At 42.7% G+C, this 17,922-nt stretch overlaps 1 protein-coding gene and 1 long non-coding RNA gene across 3 annotated transcripts in view; one reads left to right on the top strand and one right to left on the bottom strand.

The window, feature by feature from the left end:
* LOC119487963 overlaps positions 1–3,588 on the bottom strand; it is a 15,940-nt gene extending 12,352 nt beyond the window's left edge. The window contains exon 1 of the long non-coding RNA XR_005206836.1: positions 3,578–3,588. This is a non-coding gene — a long non-coding RNA (uncharacterized LOC119487963). The remainder of the gene's footprint in view (positions 1–3,577) is intronic.
* The window catches only part of pfas (phosphoribosylformylglycinamidine synthase), a 21,146-nt gene extending 3,224 nt beyond the window's left edge, over positions 1–17,922 (top strand). The window contains exons 2-29 of one of the 2 annotated variants that reach the window (XM_037769052.1): positions 1,004–1,126; positions 1,259–1,394; positions 2,265–2,370; positions 2,481–2,679; positions 5,638–5,743; positions 5,872–6,012; positions 6,098–6,222; positions 6,556–6,684; positions 7,325–7,462; positions 8,680–8,808; positions 8,911–8,984; positions 9,063–9,219; positions 9,308–9,369; positions 10,562–10,723; positions 10,888–11,124; positions 11,214–11,444; positions 11,623–11,803; positions 12,049–12,132; positions 12,364–12,519; positions 13,013–13,132; positions 13,219–13,364; positions 13,456–13,663; positions 14,843–14,934; positions 15,021–15,135; positions 15,220–15,369; positions 15,513–15,653; positions 17,322–17,653; positions 17,705–17,922. In XM_037769052.1, coding sequence (XP_037624980.1) covers positions 1,006–1,126; positions 1,259–1,394; positions 2,265–2,370; positions 2,481–2,679; positions 5,638–5,743; positions 5,872–6,012; positions 6,098–6,222; positions 6,556–6,684; positions 7,325–7,462; positions 8,680–8,808; positions 8,911–8,984; positions 9,063–9,219; positions 9,308–9,369; positions 10,562–10,723; positions 10,888–11,124; positions 11,214–11,444; positions 11,623–11,803; positions 12,049–12,132; positions 12,364–12,519; positions 13,013–13,132; positions 13,219–13,364; positions 13,456–13,663; positions 14,843–14,934; positions 15,021–15,135; positions 15,220–15,369; positions 15,513–15,653; positions 17,322–17,632 — 3,957 coding nt within the window. In that variant the 5' untranslated portion in view covers positions 1,004–1,005 and the 3' untranslated portion in view covers positions 17,633–17,653; positions 17,705–17,922. Of the gene's footprint in view, positions 1–1,003; positions 1,127–1,258; positions 1,395–2,264; positions 2,371–2,480; positions 2,680–5,637; positions 5,744–5,871; positions 6,013–6,097; positions 6,223–6,555; positions 6,685–7,324; positions 7,463–8,679; positions 8,809–8,910; positions 8,985–9,062; positions 9,220–9,307; positions 9,370–10,561; positions 10,724–10,887; positions 11,125–11,213; positions 11,445–11,622; positions 11,804–12,048; positions 12,133–12,363; positions 12,520–13,012; positions 13,133–13,218; positions 13,365–13,455; positions 13,664–14,842; positions 14,935–15,020; positions 15,136–15,219; positions 15,370–15,512; positions 15,654–17,321; positions 17,657–17,704 lie in introns of both variants that reach the window. The other variant, XM_037769051.1, reaches the window with a different exon arrangement.

Genomic DNA, 17,922 nt, shown 5'->3' with positions numbered 1-17,922 from the left:
ACAGGCAGCTCAGATAAATATAGTTTTTTTGGAGGTGAAACTCCGGTGTTTTTTTGACAACAGCTGCTGCCGCCATTTTGGACTGAAAACGCTTATTATATTTATAACATTTCATTGTTCAACAAAGGCCATTTCGGTAGAATATAACAATAGAACAGAAATCATTTTGTTTTACTTTTGTTCGGCACTTTGTAGGCGGGCGTTTTACTGCCGTCCGGTAGTCGCTTTCAGTCCGAAAATGGCGGGAGTGTAGCTCTGCTGCTGGGCGCTGATGTTGCAATGGAATTGACTTTCACTTCTTATTAATATATGTTCTTTGAGCACAGTGAAGGTTACTGTTTTTGAGGGACGAAGAATAATTGATTTCCGGTTAAACAAGTGGATTTTTTTTGTGGTTTAATAAATTATGGGATCGTGCGTAGACTGGCGTACTCGCCGATACCCGATTCTGAATTTCGGGCTGTATCGGACACATTTCCGATACTGATATCAGTATCGAAACAACTCTACAGAGGATCTCAAACTACGCAAAGTTTCATAAGGGATTAAAAGGTCTTAAATATAGTCAGCCAGGTCATGAAGAGCCTTAAAGGTAATCAATAAGATCTTAAATTCAATCCTAAAACAAACAGGGAGCTGATGTAAAGAGGCTAAAGCAGGTGTTGTGGTTAAACACTGATCACACTGAGGTCTTGGAGAGATGTCGTCTGAGATTCCTGCAAGCGTTGCACGTTGTCACGAGTGGCTGCTATCTGATTATTGGTTTGTCTTCTTGACCTGAACTGATCTGGAGAAAAAGGTCATCCTCAGTGAGAACATTTCATTAATCATCTGCATTGACCTTTGACCTCTGATTTAGTGATCCGTTACTTCAGAATATATGCGCTCGGTGAGACGGGATAAATCAATGTCTTCACCTACAATTCATCATGTGTGACATTGAGTGATTGATTTTATTAATAGAGGTGTTTAAACTGGATTTATGTGTCCGTCTGTCCACCAGTCATGGCTGTAGTGAGGTTCTACAGTAACGAAGAAGTGAACGGGCGAGCCGTGCAGCGGGCCGCCAAGCTCCACCCCCAGCAGTCCATCGCCTCTGAGCTGTGCTACAATGTGGAGCTGACAGGTGAGAGCGTAACAGCTCGTAATAATAATAACTGAAGAGGCAGAGGTTGTGGACAGATGCAGCATATAGAGTCACCTTGTGTAATCATCCATGTTGCCTTGTCCTCATTGTGTCCTCCTGCTGCTGCTGCAGGCTGTGAGAGTCTCAGCGCCGAGCAGACGGAGGTTCTCCTCTGGTTGTTTCGTCCTCCCCTGCAGGCCGAGCCGCTGTCTGAGAAACCGAACCTCACAGAGGGCAGCGGGGAGAAACTGGTGGAGATTGGACCCAGGTACTTCTGATAAATAACCTCTATTACACGCTGTGGCTCTGCTTTTGTCCTACACTGGGCTTCATGTTCTTCATTAAATCGAGTACATAAAAAGACTTTCCCATAACCCAGAAATGAGTTAGCATTTTAACACTTTTGGTTCCCTCGTCTGGAATTCGATTTGACCCGAGGACAACAGGAGGGTTAATTTTTAAGATTTATGTGTCTAAAAAAAGGCGTTTGCTAAAAAGCGGCTAAATGAGACTACTAGACGTCATCACACCGACTCGTCCTCCTTTACGGCCTCGTTGTGTATACTCACGCTCATGCGACTGTGGTGTAGTTTGTTTATAGTCTAACGTTAGCTTTTAACTTCTGCCGATTGCATTCACACTTCAAAAACATAAAAGTGGTGTTAATTTGTGAAGATTATCTTGCTGAACAAAACGTTTAACTATCATAAACGTTTGTTTGCCACAGAGCTTATTTTCTGCAATAATCCAAAACTTTTTGTTGAGGGAACCAGGGCGATGCTAACTTCCTGGTTGCTTTTCAAAAATACGTCATCCCTGCAGCACTCTCTTAGCTACAATAAAATATATTAAAAGATACAAATATTTTTTTTCCCTGTGAGGTGAGCAGATGTTCAGTGTCCACTGGAGGATAATGTGGAAATGCTAATTTGAATCTGTCTGTGGGTGAACACGATTTGTATTCTGTTGAGTTGAATTAGGCAAAAAAATAAACATATGGTATCATTTTAGGCTATTAATGATTTCATAATGATTTTTTTTTTTTAATCGGTGACACTGGAGGAACTGAACACCCAGTTAGACCGACATCAAAGTGTAACAGAAAATGTATTTATGTTGTTGCTGTTTTGCTCCGCAGGTTGAACTTCTCCACGGCCTGGTCCACCAACACCGTGTCCATCTGCCAGAGCGCTGGCCTCGCTAACGTCACACGGGTCGAGCTGTCTCGCAGGTTTCTAATCAAGGTCTGCACACACTCATAGAGAGAAATCATTTTCTAGTAGAGCTCTGATTCAGGTTTGGTTTTCACGTCACGTTCCTGCTTCTGATGAGATCTGTGTCTCTTCTCCTGCAGCCAAAGAATGGAGGGAGCGTGGACGAGCTCAGTGGAGACGTAAAGCAGCTGATTGAGTGTCTGTATGACGGTATGACTGAATGCATCTATCAACATCCCATCACCTCCTTCACCGTGGAAACCAAACCACAGCCGGTGTTTGAGGTGGACATCCTGGGGAAGGGTCGGGCAGCCTTGGAGGCAGCAAACGATAATCTGGGTGAGACTCTCAGCTTCAGCCTCCCTCCATCTTAGTACTTATCATAGTACTTATTGTACTTGATGTCCTGTAACCTTCCTCTCTTTTCTCTTTCCTCACGCCTCTTCTCAGTCTTGCAGCTCTCTGTGAGTACACTGTGTCTGCTGGTGGAGGTAATAATGTCACATGATGCACGACATTATTACTGAGCTGGTTGAAGTCACAGGACGGCAGTGATGCTGCTCATTATCTCACACGTGCATGAGTGCATTCAGCGTGTCTGTGTTTAACGTGATGTGAAAGCAAATGAAACTCAAAAAGAGAGAAAGGATCTCTCTATTTTATGGAAAGTCAGATACTGAACAAGTTCTAAGTCTAGATTTTATGTTTCCAGATGACTCTTTTCTCACAACAGAGACATAAGTACAAAAAGTAGAATTTTCTGATGAGTTTTGAATGATTTTAGTCGACTTTTGGGTCAACAGTGTAACTATAAACTCAGGATTCAACCATTTTTTACCAACTAATGAGTATTTTGATTGTGAATTAATCTGACTAATATTTCCTTACTAAATTGATTAATGGCTTTATCTATAAAATGGTGAAAAATGTTGATTAAAGTTTCTTAAAGCCCAGGGTGATGTCTTCGAATTGTCACAAAGATGTTAAAGGACCATTTCACCCCAAAATCAAAAACACGTTTTCCCTCTCACCTGTAATACTATTTATCTGTTATCAGATTGTTTTGGTGTGAGTTGCAAAGTGTTGGAGATATTGGCCGTAGAGATGTCTGCCTTCTCTCCAAAATAATGGAACTAGATGGCGCTCGGCTTGTGGTGCTCAAAAAAAATTAATTTGAAAAACTCAACAACAATGTCTCTTTCCAGAAATCATGACCCGGTTACTCAAGATAATCCACAGATCTCGTTGTGAGCAGTTTCATGTAGGAACTATTTTCTTACTACTGAACTAGACCCACCAACTGTATCACCACGTAGTACTTTATGGCATTCATTTTTTACAGACGACAGCGACTGTTTTTTCTTCTCTTCATGTGAACAGGTTTTCTGGCCACTGTGACAGAACGTGGTGTGCTTGCTTATGTTCACGCTCTGCTGACTCACTTCTTACCCGGCTGCATTAATATTCACATTGAGCTGCTGAGAATAATTTCACCACACACTCTGTAGGCTCTCCCATGCTCAACCGGTGAATGAGGAGATAATTAAAAAGGGCCTATCTGGAATTTCTCGACACTATAGCCGCTTAATTCCCCCTAAGGATGGATTTTACTCTCATTATTTTTGCTTCCTCGGTTGTGGTGTTTAATAGAACGGACACACATTCTCATAGGTGACGTGACATCATCTTAAAGCCGTGTAACGTTAATGTTTTTTTAATCTCCTGCCCAAAGTCAATTTCAACTTGCCCCCCCCTATACACATTGTTTAATTTATTAGCGGTTATCAAATAACAACAAAGACTACAGTTAACTGTCATGTTTACTCTTTATTTAAGTAAATGAACCAGCTCGTGTTACGGCACTACAGCGACGTTTTTCTGAAACTTTACGTGCCTTTTGAAAAACTACCCAGTTTTATCCGCCTTGCTCTCAAACTCTCAAAACTCAAACTGCACAATACATAGATGGAGTTTCGCCCACCTCCTCTCCTAACACCACCCAACTAAACTCCTGTTTCCAATAATTATTGAAACGCTTGCTTGCACTTCATCTCATAAACTTTGTCTTTACCCAGCGCCATTTTCTCACAATGCCCGATCGGTACTGATCTCTCAACAGAGATGCGAAGGAAGCGATGGCTCCCTCCTTAGCTACTTCCATCATCAGCTCCGAAAAAATCAAAGTTTTTAATTATTTTTTATGAGTTGGGTTCAGGGCTCCAGAGTGCGAGCATATGAACTCCTCCTCAAGCGACATCACAACCTTAGAAAATACCGGTAATTCAAAATTAAGAAAACTATTGATTGATTGTTTTTCGAAAAGAAAAATACTGCGGTGCCCGTTAACACCTGTCCCCGACCCTGAACAGCCCAGACCCGACATCATCAGCAGAGCTCCGCTCTACCACCTGTCTCCTCGGTCCCTGGTAAAATGCCTAATCCTGGTCAGAGGCACCGGATTAATTTCAGACTTGGGAAGGGCAAAAAGTGTGTGTGTGACACCGTAGACTACATTTAATAACACAAGACAACTTATTTCTTCTCTGCTCCGATCATCGGCAAACGGCTGATCTGCTCTGAGCGCATCTCTCTCTCTGTTACTCGACCACACACACTCACACACACATTACGCTCCTCTTACTGTACACCAGCGTAATATGTTTACATGTTGTTTTCTTCATCTACTCTCGTTTGCAATGCGGGACAGGGGTGTAAAGTGGGGAGGCAAATGACCCCGTGGACCCCCGACTTCCAACGCCCTTCTGATCCAACATCTTCAGCAGAGATGGGCTCATCTGACTCAAAAAACATTTATCTGCACCTTTATTCCTGTTTACAATCATTTACATAATGTGTTAATAAATTACCAATATATAATGCTTAAAATGTATTATCGCGGCGCCAAAAGTCATGGTGAAAAATTTTCGGTGCACCTAAATTTTTTTACTGGCGCACCGAATTCAAAAAGTTAGGCGCACCGGTGTAACCAATGTAGAAAAGTTAGCCTGCAGCCCTGGAGTTGCTAGATCTACTAGCCCGAAGTGGCATTTTACTTGCCCCAATCCTTTATAATAACAGTCTCTGTAAAGTTGAAATTATTAAATTTACCTGCACAAGTACATGCAGAGGATGCTGGATGATACTTAAATACAGAGCTTACTGTGTGTGTATGTGTGTTGTTTGATTCATTTTGCATCCCAAAAAAGAAGAAAAAGTGCACGTGAAATGTCTTTCCATCTTTGGTGGTGGTTGCTTTTTGGTAGCAAGAATCTCATATTGTGTGTTGTTGTTATGCAGGTCTGGCCTTTGACTCCTGGGATCTGGACTACTACACATCGATGTTCCAGAGGGTTCAAAGGAACCCCACCAGTGTGGAGTGTTTCGACCTGGCCCAGTCCAACAGGTGGGGTTCGTCTGCAAAGAGCAGATTAGCAGGACTGCTTTGTGTTGTGCGTGGTACTCGTCTCTCTAGTTTTTGTTCCCGTGTTTTTTATTCTCCGATGTTTTTTCTTTTGCGCCCCGGCGTCCCAGTGAGCACAGCCGTCACTGGTTCTTCCGCGGGCGGATGGAGATCGACGGGCAGGAGCAGAAAGAGACTCTTTTCAGTCTCATAATGGACACCCAGCGGCACAGCAACCAGAACAACGTCATCAAGTTCTGCGACAACAGCAGGTAGGAGTGAAGAGTGTGTATTTGGTTGTATGTGTGTGTTTATGTTCACACTGACTCAATGTGAAATGTGTGTGTGTGTGTCCAGTGGTATCAAAGGGACGGAGCTGGAGTGTATTTACCCAAAAGATCCGTCCCAAGCCAGCCCGTATGAGACACGCCAGTCACTGAGACACGTCATCTTCACCGCTGAGACGCACAACTTCCCGACAGGTCAGGACACATAAAACATTGTGTTTAGTTGCAACTTAAAGAGGACCTGTTGTGCTTTTGTGCTTTTTCCCTTTCCTTTAGTGTGTTATATCGTTTTTTTGTGCATGTAAAAAGTCTGCAAAGCGTTTCAGCAGGTGAAAAGAGCTGCTGCAGCACAGCCGGTATGAGAAAAATAAAGTGCTTTTTGAACATTAAATCATGTAAACATGATCTAGAAGCAACCTAAAATACAAGCATGTACCTGAAAATAAGCACAATAGGTCCTCTTTAAGTGTCCTTTTTTCCCTCGTGTTGTTTTCCAAATAATCATGATCAAACCCGTCTCATTTGTAGGTGTAGCGCCGTTCAGCGGTGCCACCACGGGCACAGGAGGTCGTATCAGAGACGTCCAGAGCGCCGGACAGGGAGGCCACGTCATCGCCGGCACGGCAGGATACTGCTTCGGCAACCTGCACATACCAGGTCTGCAAAACAAGTGTGCTTCACTTTAGTCACTTAGTTATCTCCGCCAGGCGTAAGCCTGTGGGAAGATCATGCGTTCGGTCATGTGTGTGTATCTGTCTGTCTGTCCATGGCTAATCTTGCATACTACTGGACCCGTCAGTCTGATAATTTTGGTGCTCATTTATGACTTTATGCTCAAGGATGTGATTCACAATTTTGGTAAAAAACTATTTTAATGGCCTGTTTTTTGCCATCATTGACTGCTCACTGGGGCCGTAGTTGATCCGTGATCGGTACGGACCCCCCACCACCACCACCACGGTTCGGCACCACCATAGTGTGAAATAATATTATATTATTATTATATTAATATTTTGACCTCTGTCATGGATCAAAAACTGACATCCATAGAAAAGTTTGGTCTCACTGAACCGGAGCATCTACAGATTAATTCCACACCCGATATGTTACGATCCACTGAAGTGAAGCACAATACGAGATGAATAAATCCCCATTTTTGTCATCTTCGAGCCTGGAGGGACAACTGAGTGAGATTCAACTCCTCTTTGTTCGGGAGGGAAGAGGGAGACACACCTAGAGGAGATCTGCACTCTACTGAGTTGACTTTACTAGTAAATAATCTGTCCTTTCTGTCCAGGTTACGTTCTCCCTTGGGAGTCTGAAGGAGACGGCTGGGACTATCCTTCCAGCTTCGCTGCTCCGCTGCAGGTGGCGATAGAGGCCAGCAATGGAGCCTCAGACTACGGCAACAAGTTTGGGGAACCCATCCTGTCAGGTAGTGAACCCCACTGAGGCATGCCTAGATTTACTTTAACAGTTCATTATTCATTTAGTTATCTGCAGATTATGTTCCTAGATTCATTGTTTAGTCTATACACTGTTAAAAAAATTATGAAAAAATGCCATTTACAATTTCTCCAAGCTCACAGCGACGTCTTCAAGTTCGTTTTGTCCAGATATTCAATTAACTGTCATATGTGGCAAAGAAAAGCAACAAATCCTCACATTTAAGAAGCTGAAATCAAGTATCAAAATGAATTTTCTGTCGATTGGCTAATAGATTAATCGACTAAAGTAATTGATTATATTCATTATTGATTCATCAATTAATCTTAATTATTTTTTTACACATATTACGTTTATTTATATTTTGAACATGTAACAAATGGTGAGAAAACAAAACAAGATTAACCAATAAAATGATCATAAACATATGCAGCAAATTAAATAAATAAATAAATATTATATGTTATAGGTAGAAGTAATTATTTAAGTTATTTAAAAGTAAATAGCTCCTACCCCTTTCTATAACTTGAATAATTTAGATAATGAACTTAATGTTTAACTTATTTTTTTATACATCATATATATTTAATTTACGGCTGCACAATTAATCGAAATGTTATTGAAATAAAGGCAAAATGTGTGTCAAAATACCATTTTAAATAAAATATTGTGGTGCTGCAGAGACATCCTGGCCTACATGACATATTAAGAAAACATCTTTGTTTGGTACAGATCCCTGCAGAAATCACTGTGATCATTTTAACAAGTTTTTCAATGAAAATAAGAATAATGATGTAAAAATCTGATATTTTTTTCAAATAGTTCTGCCCTAATTCAATTCATATTTACCCATATTATATTTTGAATTACAAATCAATCATATAGTGTACAAAGTTTTAGGAATAACATCAAAAGTTTCTTAGATATAACCAGAACCTGTGTGTCATGTTAATATCTATGATATTAGTATGATATAGTTGCCAAAAAACAGAAATTATTTTTAGAATTTAAATCAGAGACTAGCAAACAAATTTAAGCATCTACAGTCAGCAAATGTTTGGGGGTGTTTTTACTTATAGATGACTAAAACAATCAATCAGTTTGTTCTCAATATTTTTCTGTCAGTCTACAGATGGATTGGTTGATATTGAATTGTTTCAGCATTTTTGTAAAGTTTGTTCTGATACTTCTCTCCTTCTACTTTAGGTTTTGCTCGTTCTTTCGGCATGCGGCTGCCTAACGGAGAGCGGCGAGAGTGGATTAAGCCGATCATGTTCAGCGGTGGTCTCGGCTCTATTGAAGATACACATGTAAAGAAAGAAGAGGCAGAGAAGGGTAACGTTTTAGCTCAGCATGTGTGTTTAATCAATGCGGAGGCTATATTTACACATATTGATTAATGACTCATGGCGTCCCTCTGCTGTGTTTGTCGATCAGGAATGGAAGTGGTGAAGATCGGAGGGCCGGTGTATCGGATCGGCGTGGGAGGAGGAGCGGCTTCCTCTGTACAAGTACGGTCGCTACAGTAAAGAATCACGCCGCAGTGACGTCACCTGGTGCAGAAGTTTCAAATCCGTTCTGGCTTGCAGGTCCAGGGGGACAACTCCAGCGACCGGGATCTGGGTGCAGTGCAGAGAGGAGACGCCGAGATGGAGCAGAAGATGAACCGCGCTCTCAGGGCGTGTCTGGAAAGAAGCGGCGGGAATCCAATCTGCAGTATACACGATCAGGGGGCGGGAGGAAACGGTACGAAACATCGGCTTTTTATTCAGGATCTCTAAAGCTCAGATGATGAGACAAAAGTTAACATGTTGAATCATATTATCATTTTCAGGTAATGTGCTGAAGGAGCTCAGTGAGCCGGCGGGAGCCGTAATCTACTGCAGTAGATTCAAGGTGATCAGCACGTGAACACAGAAACACAAACGCAAAGAAACACAAACACAAACAGGGCTTAAAGTCTTCCGGTGTTGCACCGAAATCTGTGACCACAGAGGAGCATGAGGCCACCATTTCTGACGGCTGTCGTCAGAAAATGTGACCTCACTGTATCTATCTTTTGCTCTTTTTTTTTTTTTTGATTTGTAAATATATCTTTAAAGTGAAAATATTTTTAAAAAATTAACAATTTAGTTTTGTGTGTTTTCTGTCACGTATTTATGACATATTACACAGGTAACAGTGGGGTCACATTTACTGACAACAACTGTCAGAAATGGTGACCTCATATGTCTCTGGCTCCTCTGCGGTCACAGATTTTAATGCAACACCGGTACTGTGCCGTTTTAGATTTGAAAATAGATACTTATATGTCTATGGAAAATATTCTTGCTTATTTTTTAACTGCTGAGCAGCAAGAATATGGCTGTATATGTTTGTATGCAGCCATAAGGAACCCTATATTTTGTATGGCCTACTTCATTAAAGGGCGTCCATCTGCGTTCTTTTCTGTTTTTTTTCAAATGGAAACTTCCACTCAGCAGTTATCAAAAAGCAGTGATGTAGGTAAGCACAGTAAGCTAATTAATAAGGTTATAAGTAGTGTGAACGCTAGCACTAGCTGAGTAAAGTTAGCTGCGCTAAGTTTGGAAATAACTGAAAGGGTTAGTGGGGTTTTATGAATACTACCATGTTCTGTGAGGTAAAATTACTATTTTTGTCAATGGAGTCTGGTGGCTTTGAAGAGAGAGATATAACAGCTTCAGTTCCCCGTCAGAAAGGCTGTCTGACGGCGAGGTAATGCAGCTGTGTATGGGATTCACATTTAGAAACTATTATATTTGTTGTTCTTGTCTTTCTGAAACGGGTCATGGTGTGCACCACAGCATCATACGATTCAATCTGGCTTGTAGCCTGCAGCTCGCTAAGCTATGTTTTTAGCATCTTAATACCATCTTAATACCTTCCGTGTTTTGTTTGTGTGTGTATATTTTGTTCATTTTGAGCGGATCCAGGAACCCCCCTTCCCTCCATTCCTTCTCTTAACCCCTGAACGCATGTCAGGCACTGAATTTTTCCTTGTTTTAAGCCCTGCACACATTCTGCCATTTCTTATTGTTTTCCTCTTCTCTTCATCGTTGTTTTACAGAAAGGCGACCCCACACTGAGTGTGCTGGAGCTGTGGGGGGCCGAGTATCAGGAGAGCAACGCCCTGCTGATCCGTCCGTCGGACAGGAGCTTCCTGGAGAGGGTGTGTCAGAGGGAGAAGTGTCCTGTTGACTTCGTGGGAAACATCACTGGAGACGGCAAGGCACGTTTCAGCCTGGATCAAGTCGATAAATGCACATCCATTGTACCAATCAATCCGCTTCAGTAATTAGTGGCTGTTGACCGGATCATACTGCTAAACAACCTCATGTGTCACTCTAAAATAGATTCAAGATTGTGTTTATTTCAGTCTATTTTCTCCCACAGATTGTGCTAGTGGACGATGAGGGAGGCAGCGGTGATCAAGCAGACAGGGGGCGCCCTCCTGTTGACCTGCAGCTGGAGTGGGTTCTGGGGAAAATGCCACAGAAGGACTTTAAGATGGAGCGTCTGGCCCTGACCCATCAGCCTCTGGCTCTTCCTGCCAACCTGAAAGTCAAAGACGCTCTGGACAGAGTTTTACGTCTTCCTGCTGTGGCGTCCAAACGCTACCTGACCAACAAAGTGCGTTTTTTCATCCCTGTCTCACATCGTCTTTGTGCAGACTCTTTGTGACTCTCCGTGTCTTCACCCCTCCCCCCTCCCTCTCTCAGGTAGACCGGTCTGTGACCGGGCTGGTTGCCCAGCAACAATGCGTCGGCCCTCTTCACACCCCACTGGCCGACATGGCCGTCGTTGCTCTGTCACCGTTCGGCCTGGAGGGAGCAGCCACTGCCATCGGGGAGCAGCCGGTTAAAGGCCTCGTCTGTCCTGCAGCCGGCGCTCGCATGGCTGTCGGAGAGGCTCTGACCAATCTGGTGTTCGCCAGAGTCACAGCTCTGAAGGTGAGCCGATAATCACAAATATAATAAATCAAAATACTGCACATGATGGTCCTCTACAATGGATAGAGCATACTATAGTCCCTACTAAATGCAATAACAACTAGATCTTCTTCAGGTACAGATTACTGATTATTTAAATGTCCAGAGTTTTGGTAAATCTCCCCGTCGTGTGTTTCAGGATGTGAAGTGTAGTGGTAACTGGATGTGGGCTGCCAAGCTGCCTGGTGAAGGAGCCAGTCTGTGGGAGGCCTGCAAAGCCATGTGTGAGGTCATGAGTCAGCTGGGAGTGGCCATCGACGGGGGCAAGGACTCTCTGAGTATGGCCGCCAGGGTGGGGAAAGAGACGGTCAAAGCTCCAGGTACTCTCACTGACTACGTTTACATCCACAAAATATCTCACTATTATTCTGGATCATGTAAACAGCATATTCTGTTTGGATATTCTGAATCAGGCCTTATTCTGAATGGAGCATTTTCCAATTAAGACGTGTTGGATATGCTGATATTATTATTCTGGTTTTAGGAGCATTCTTTGGACATGTATACAGCGCATTAACAATATGCATCTCAATAGAAGTTTTTATTCCTGCTGCTTCTGTTTCAGGTGCTCTGGTTATTTCGGCGTACGCTGTTTGTCCTGACATCACAGCCACTGTGACGCCCGACCTCGAGGATCCGGATGGAAAAGGTATTTCACACACGGACTCTAATGATTAGATTGCCCGTAATCAGTCAGTAGCACGTCTTTTATTCACAGTTTTGAAAAGTTTTGTTCTCCGTTGGCAGAAATAGGACTTCTGAATGTGAAATATCCTCATCTCAGCCAGACTGCACACATCTTTCTTTCTCTCTCTATAAAATCCACATTCCACTCACGCTGCTCAGTAACAGCCTCTGACCCCGTGTCCTCTGTCTGCAGGCGTGTTGTTGTGGGTTCCTCTCAGTCCAGGCCGTCATCGTCTGGGAGGCTCTGCTGTGGCTCAGTGCTACGGCCAGCTGGGAGACTGCTCTCCTGACCTGGAGCAGCCTCAGCTATTGACCGCCTGCTTCAACGCCACACAGGCACTCATACACGGTCAGCTCACACTCGCAAACAGCTACCTGCCACAGAGGAGGGAAAAGTTTAGCATAGTTTACTGGGGGCAAACTTTTCTTTAGCTTTATTTTCATACTCAGTTTATTCTCTCTGATAGGAAGGCCAAGGCTTTGTGCTGTGATACACAGCCACCTAGTGGTTTTACTGAGTATTGTCTGTTAGTAAAAAGCAGCAGGACCTGGTGGCTCTTTGCTTTTCTGTCACTATTTATTACCTGCTGAGTAGGACTGCAACTAACGATTATTTTCATTAACGATTAATCTGCAAATTATTTTCTAGATTAATCGGTGGCTGGCTGTGGCTTGATTTGATGTGCAGCAGAGTTTTCTATGAGCGGAGCATTTTAAATGTCAATATCGCAGTCGATCATGTTCATTTAATTGTGGGGATCCAAAATTAATATTCTATTAGATGTGCAGCCCTAATTTCTAGTCAGAGAATCAGTCATAATGAAGTATTTCTGTTCTTCCAGATCGTCTGCTGACTGCAGGACACGACATCAGCGACGGAGGCCTCATTTCCTGCTTGCTAGAAATGGCGTTTGCAGGAAACCGTGGGATTGATGTTGAGTTGTCTTCACAAGGAGCCGGAGGTCAGTGAGCTGATGTTGTTTCACACATACAGGACACAAACTGTGTAGTTGTGATCGTGAACTCATGCTGTGTTTCTGCTGCGCAGTCATGGAGCTGCTGTTCAGCGAGGAGCTGGGTTTGGTTCTGGAGGTTTCGCAGCTCCACGTAAAGGCGGTGCGTCAGAGATACAGCGACGCCGGAGTGCAGTGCCATCGTGTCGGCAGAACCTGCGGCTTTGGACCAGAGGCTGTGGTGAGACGTCGACCCTCAGTACGCATCTCAGCGGTTTCCATCTCCTCTGTGATGACCGTTGTGTTTTCTGTTTCCCTCTCTCGTCTTTCAGGTCAGCGTTCATGTGGATGGACAGGAAGTGCTGAGAGAGCCGCTGCCGGACCTCAGAGCATTATGGGAGGACACCAGTTTCCAGCTGGAGCGCCTCCAGGCCAATGAGATCTGTGTTAAACAGGAAGAGGAAGGGCTAGCCAAGAGGACGCAGCCCTACTTCAAGCTGACCTTTGACCCCTCTGAAATGCCCAGCATCAGCCAGCTCAGTAAGACCAAACAGGATCGGTACCATTTACAAAGATTTAGTGTATTCATCTGCAACTAAATGCAAGTAATCCTTCAATTATTCTTTTGGTCTATAAAATGTTAGAAATAATGACATATGACCTTCACAATATGCCAGAATATACGTACCAGATAAAACTGGTCGGACCAACATTAAAAAGACAAAAGTATTCAGTGTTGTTAAAATTGTCCTCTTTGAGTTATAACCACTCAGGGCTCAACAATAAAGCTTGCCCAGGGCAAGTAAAATGCTACGTCGGGCTAGTAAATCTAGTAACTCACTTGTCTGTGAGCGTTAAAAAAAGAATTACACTTTGTTTTTTCTTCCGGAGATGATGATGGAAGTAGCTAAGGAGTGAGTCATCTATAGGAACAAAGCGCAACGCGTCGTACTCTGAAAACCATGCCCTCCGAAGGGGGAAACAATCGGCGCCACAATATGCAACCCAGGGTTGAAACACTAACAATATGCCCATAGCTAGATGAAAACGTTAGATTTCAGCATGTCAAAGGAGTATTTTAGCATTTTATGTCTACCAGGGTTGCAGATGAAAACTAAAATGATGATGGGATGGGACAAGTTAGCTTTTGGCGAACTAATGTTAGCTTTGTGTTAGCAAGTAACTGTAGTTAGGCTGAGGCACTTGCAAACATAATACTGCATAGCTTTCTGATGTAGCCACAAGTTACATACTGTAAGCTGCATACTGTCAAAGTGCTTAGTTAGTTAGTTAGTTAACTTAGTTAGTTGGCCTAAAACCGACATTTGGACGAAATGCTTGCCGCACAGTTTCCTCATTCTGCTGATGCCTCACGTCCTATTGCCTGTATCCTCAGTTTTACGGTTCGGCAGCTTCTAAATACCCTGTTGCTAGTTCATCCCACCACACAGCAGCTTTTAGGCATTTTTCTGGTGTTTGTTAGCTGATGAAAGTGATGAGGAGGCACCTTCAGGTGATACAAAGTCAATGGAGAGCAGTGAATTGTTTTCCCTTCCGGTGTGTGCTGGACTTAATAACGCTCTGTCTCTACCTATTGCGCAGTTTGCCGCAAGTTTGAGAGCAAATGCAACGGCAGATTTAAACAGATAAAGTTTAAAAAAAACATTAACGTGTTTTATATTTGTATTTGAATCTCTGTGATGTGTGTTGTTCTGTCAGGTGCAGGGAAGCCTCGTGTAGCTGTGGTCAGAGAAGAGGGCAGTAACGGAGACCGAGAGATGTCTGCGTCTCTGTACATGGCGGGCTTTGAGGTAACTATTTAGAGAAGTCGATATATGTTGTTGACCTGAGCTGTATAGCTGGTGTGCGTGACTCTTATATCTATGTTTTTGTGCAGGTGTGGGATGTCAACATGCAGGACCTGTGCTCTGGCTCCATAACTCTGGAGTCTTTCAAGGCGGTCGTGTTTGTCGGTGGATTCAGCTACGCAGACGTCCTGGGATCAGCTAAAGGTAAATAAAGACACATACGTTTCACATAGACCGCTTTGATATACAAGTTAGTTTGGTGTAACACCATTCATCCTTCATAAACAGGTTGGGCTGCTACCGTTGCATTTAACCCCAAAGCCAAGGCTGAGTTTGAACGCTTCCGGTGGCGGGAAGACACACTGAGTCTGGGAGTGTGTAACGGCTGCCAGCTGCTCGCCCTGCTGGGCTGGGTGGGAGAGGGCGAGGACGGAGCAGGTAGGAGGAAAAGGCCTGTAATAGTAATAAAAGGAAAAAACAATACTGTAGTCGTGACCTGAGAACAGCAATATGATAAGAAATGAACGTAACCTTTTGCAGAGGTTACTGAGCTTAAAATGCTTTCTAATTCTTTCCCCCAGAGACCGAAGTGGTGCTGACCCATAATAAGTCCGGCAGGTTTGAGTCTCGCTTCGTCAGTGTTGGGATCCAGGAGTCCGCGTCGTTCTGGCTCAGAGGCATGGAGGGCTCAGCTCTGGGAGTCTGGGTTGCACATGGAGAAGGTACAGAACTGTAAAGCTGATCATGTGGTAGTCCGTAACTTAGCTGGTGCTTGTAGTCATCTGTTCAGGACAGGAATGAATCTTGAAGCCCTTTTCACACCGACATCGTTTGGTCGTTTCGTCCGGATGTTTCTAGTGTAAAAACTTATTTTTATATGGTTTTGACTTTCGGACCAGCTACAGGAAGTTCTAGCAGGCTATCGTTAGAACGACAAAAAGGAAAAACAACGCAACAACACAAACTAAGCGGGCGGCTGGTTAGCTCAGTCGGTAGAGCGAGCGCCCATGTAAATGCCAAGGCTCAGTCCTAGCAGCGGTGGACCCGGGTTCGAATCCGGCCTGTGGTCCTTTCCGCATGTCACTTCTCTCTCTCCCCCTTTCCAACACTCTATCCACTGTCCTATCAATAAAATGCTTAAAAATCACCCCAAAAAAATAACTTTAAAAAAAACAAAAACAAACTAAGCCGCGGTATCACGTGGAGAGAGGAGCAGACAAAATGGTCAGACAATATTATAACAAGTCAGCTGGAGAAAAAAAATATTTCTACACTTTCAATTATTTTCCGAGAGGATGAGAGAGGGAGAGACAGAGAGGATACGAGAGGACGGCAGAGCAGTGCCACCTGAAGATCAAGAAACTGTGGCAGCAGTGTAGGTAGGTAGGTAGGTACAGATGTGTATGTATGTGTATATATACGGTATATGTATACGCACCATCATACAAGCCTTCTTTATTTATTTATTCTTAATTCCTTCTTTTTATTCTTATTGTTATTATTTTCTTAATTCTTTATTATTTTCTACTCTATCATTATTATTTTATTTATTTATTTTCTCTACTCTACTATGATTATTATTCTCTTATTTCTTTTTTTTTTTTTACTTTACTATGATTATTATTTTCTTATTTCTTTATTTTTTCTACTCTACTATGATCATTATTTTCTTTCTTTATTTTTATTTTTTTTAAATCTATGTTACTACCATTATTTTCTTTATTTATTTATTTTTCTACTCTGCTATGATTATTATTTTCATTTTTTTCTACTCTACTATGATTATTATTTTCTTATTTCTTTATTTTCTACTCTATTGTGATTAATATTTTCTTTATTTATTTTTTTGAATTTTTTTTTCTACTTTGCTAGGATTATTATTTTCTTATTTCTTTATTTTTTTCTACTCTACTATCATATTTTTTCACTATAAAATATATAAACATTGTGGGAATGCTATAAGTATAAACAACATGATATGTAAGCAAATGTAAATTTATGTTAACTCCTGCAATAAAGTATAAAGTATGATATAGATAATAATATTATTATAGCGGCACTGAAATTAATCTGTTCATTCAAACTGAGATAGAAGACTTCCAATCAATGTAGTAATGCAATAAGTATCGGGCGATGCAGCTCACGTAGGTGATGACGACAGGAAGTAGATCTATGTCATGTTTAGTTCTTTAGTACGTTTGCATAATCATTTTGTGAAACCAAAGCTAAACGGATCAAATGTAAATGATGTAACAAAAACGGGAACCTTGGTTGAGCACAAAAAACTGTAAAACGTTTTAACTTGCGCAATAATGACCTCATTCTGCTGACTCAGGGTCAGTTTGTTCTGTAATCAACATCTGTGTTTCATATTGATTTTTCCCTCACAGGTCTGATGCAGTTCCGTAGCTCCCTGGCTCAGGACCAGATTATTTCTCGTGGGCTCGCCCCCGTCCGTTACCTTGACGACCAGGGTCATCCCACTGAAGAGTACCCTCTGAACCCCAACGGCTCCCCGCAGGGCGTCGCGGGGCTCTGCTCCAGGGACGGGAGACACCTGGCCATGATGCCCCACCCGGAGCGCTGCACCTTGGGCTGGCAGTGGCCCTGGGCCCCGAGGGACTTCAGACCGTCTCTCACAACATCACCGTGGTTACGTATGTTCAAAAACGCCGCTGCCTGGTGCAGCAACACGGAGTGATAATACTGTTTACATTTCTTTTTGGGGTTGTGGGTCAACTGAAGCTGTAAGTCCTGTTTACATTTCTGAGTCATGTAAAACACCCTTTTACTTCCTGTGGTACTTTGTCTGTTACTACTACCGATACCTGCTGCAATACTTTATGACTTTGAGACTATTGTGGAATCTTGTTGACTTTGTATAAATTCTATAGGTTTCATTCATGCAAACAAAACTGTGCCATCAGCTCTGCTGACATTATCTGTGTTGCTCTGCTGAAACTTGCTAATAAAATGCAGAATGAAACAGAA

Source organism: Sebastes umbrosus, chromosome 5 (genome assembly GCF_015220745.1).
Source record: "Sebastes umbrosus isolate fSebUmb1 chromosome 5, fSebUmb1.pri, whole genome shotgun sequence".
Lineage (NCBI taxonomy): Eukaryota > Metazoa > Chordata > Actinopteri > Perciformes > Sebastidae > Sebastes > Sebastes umbrosus.
The sequence above is the reverse complement of the archived record's forward strand: the minus strand, read 5'-3'. Positions and strand labels throughout refer to the sequence as shown.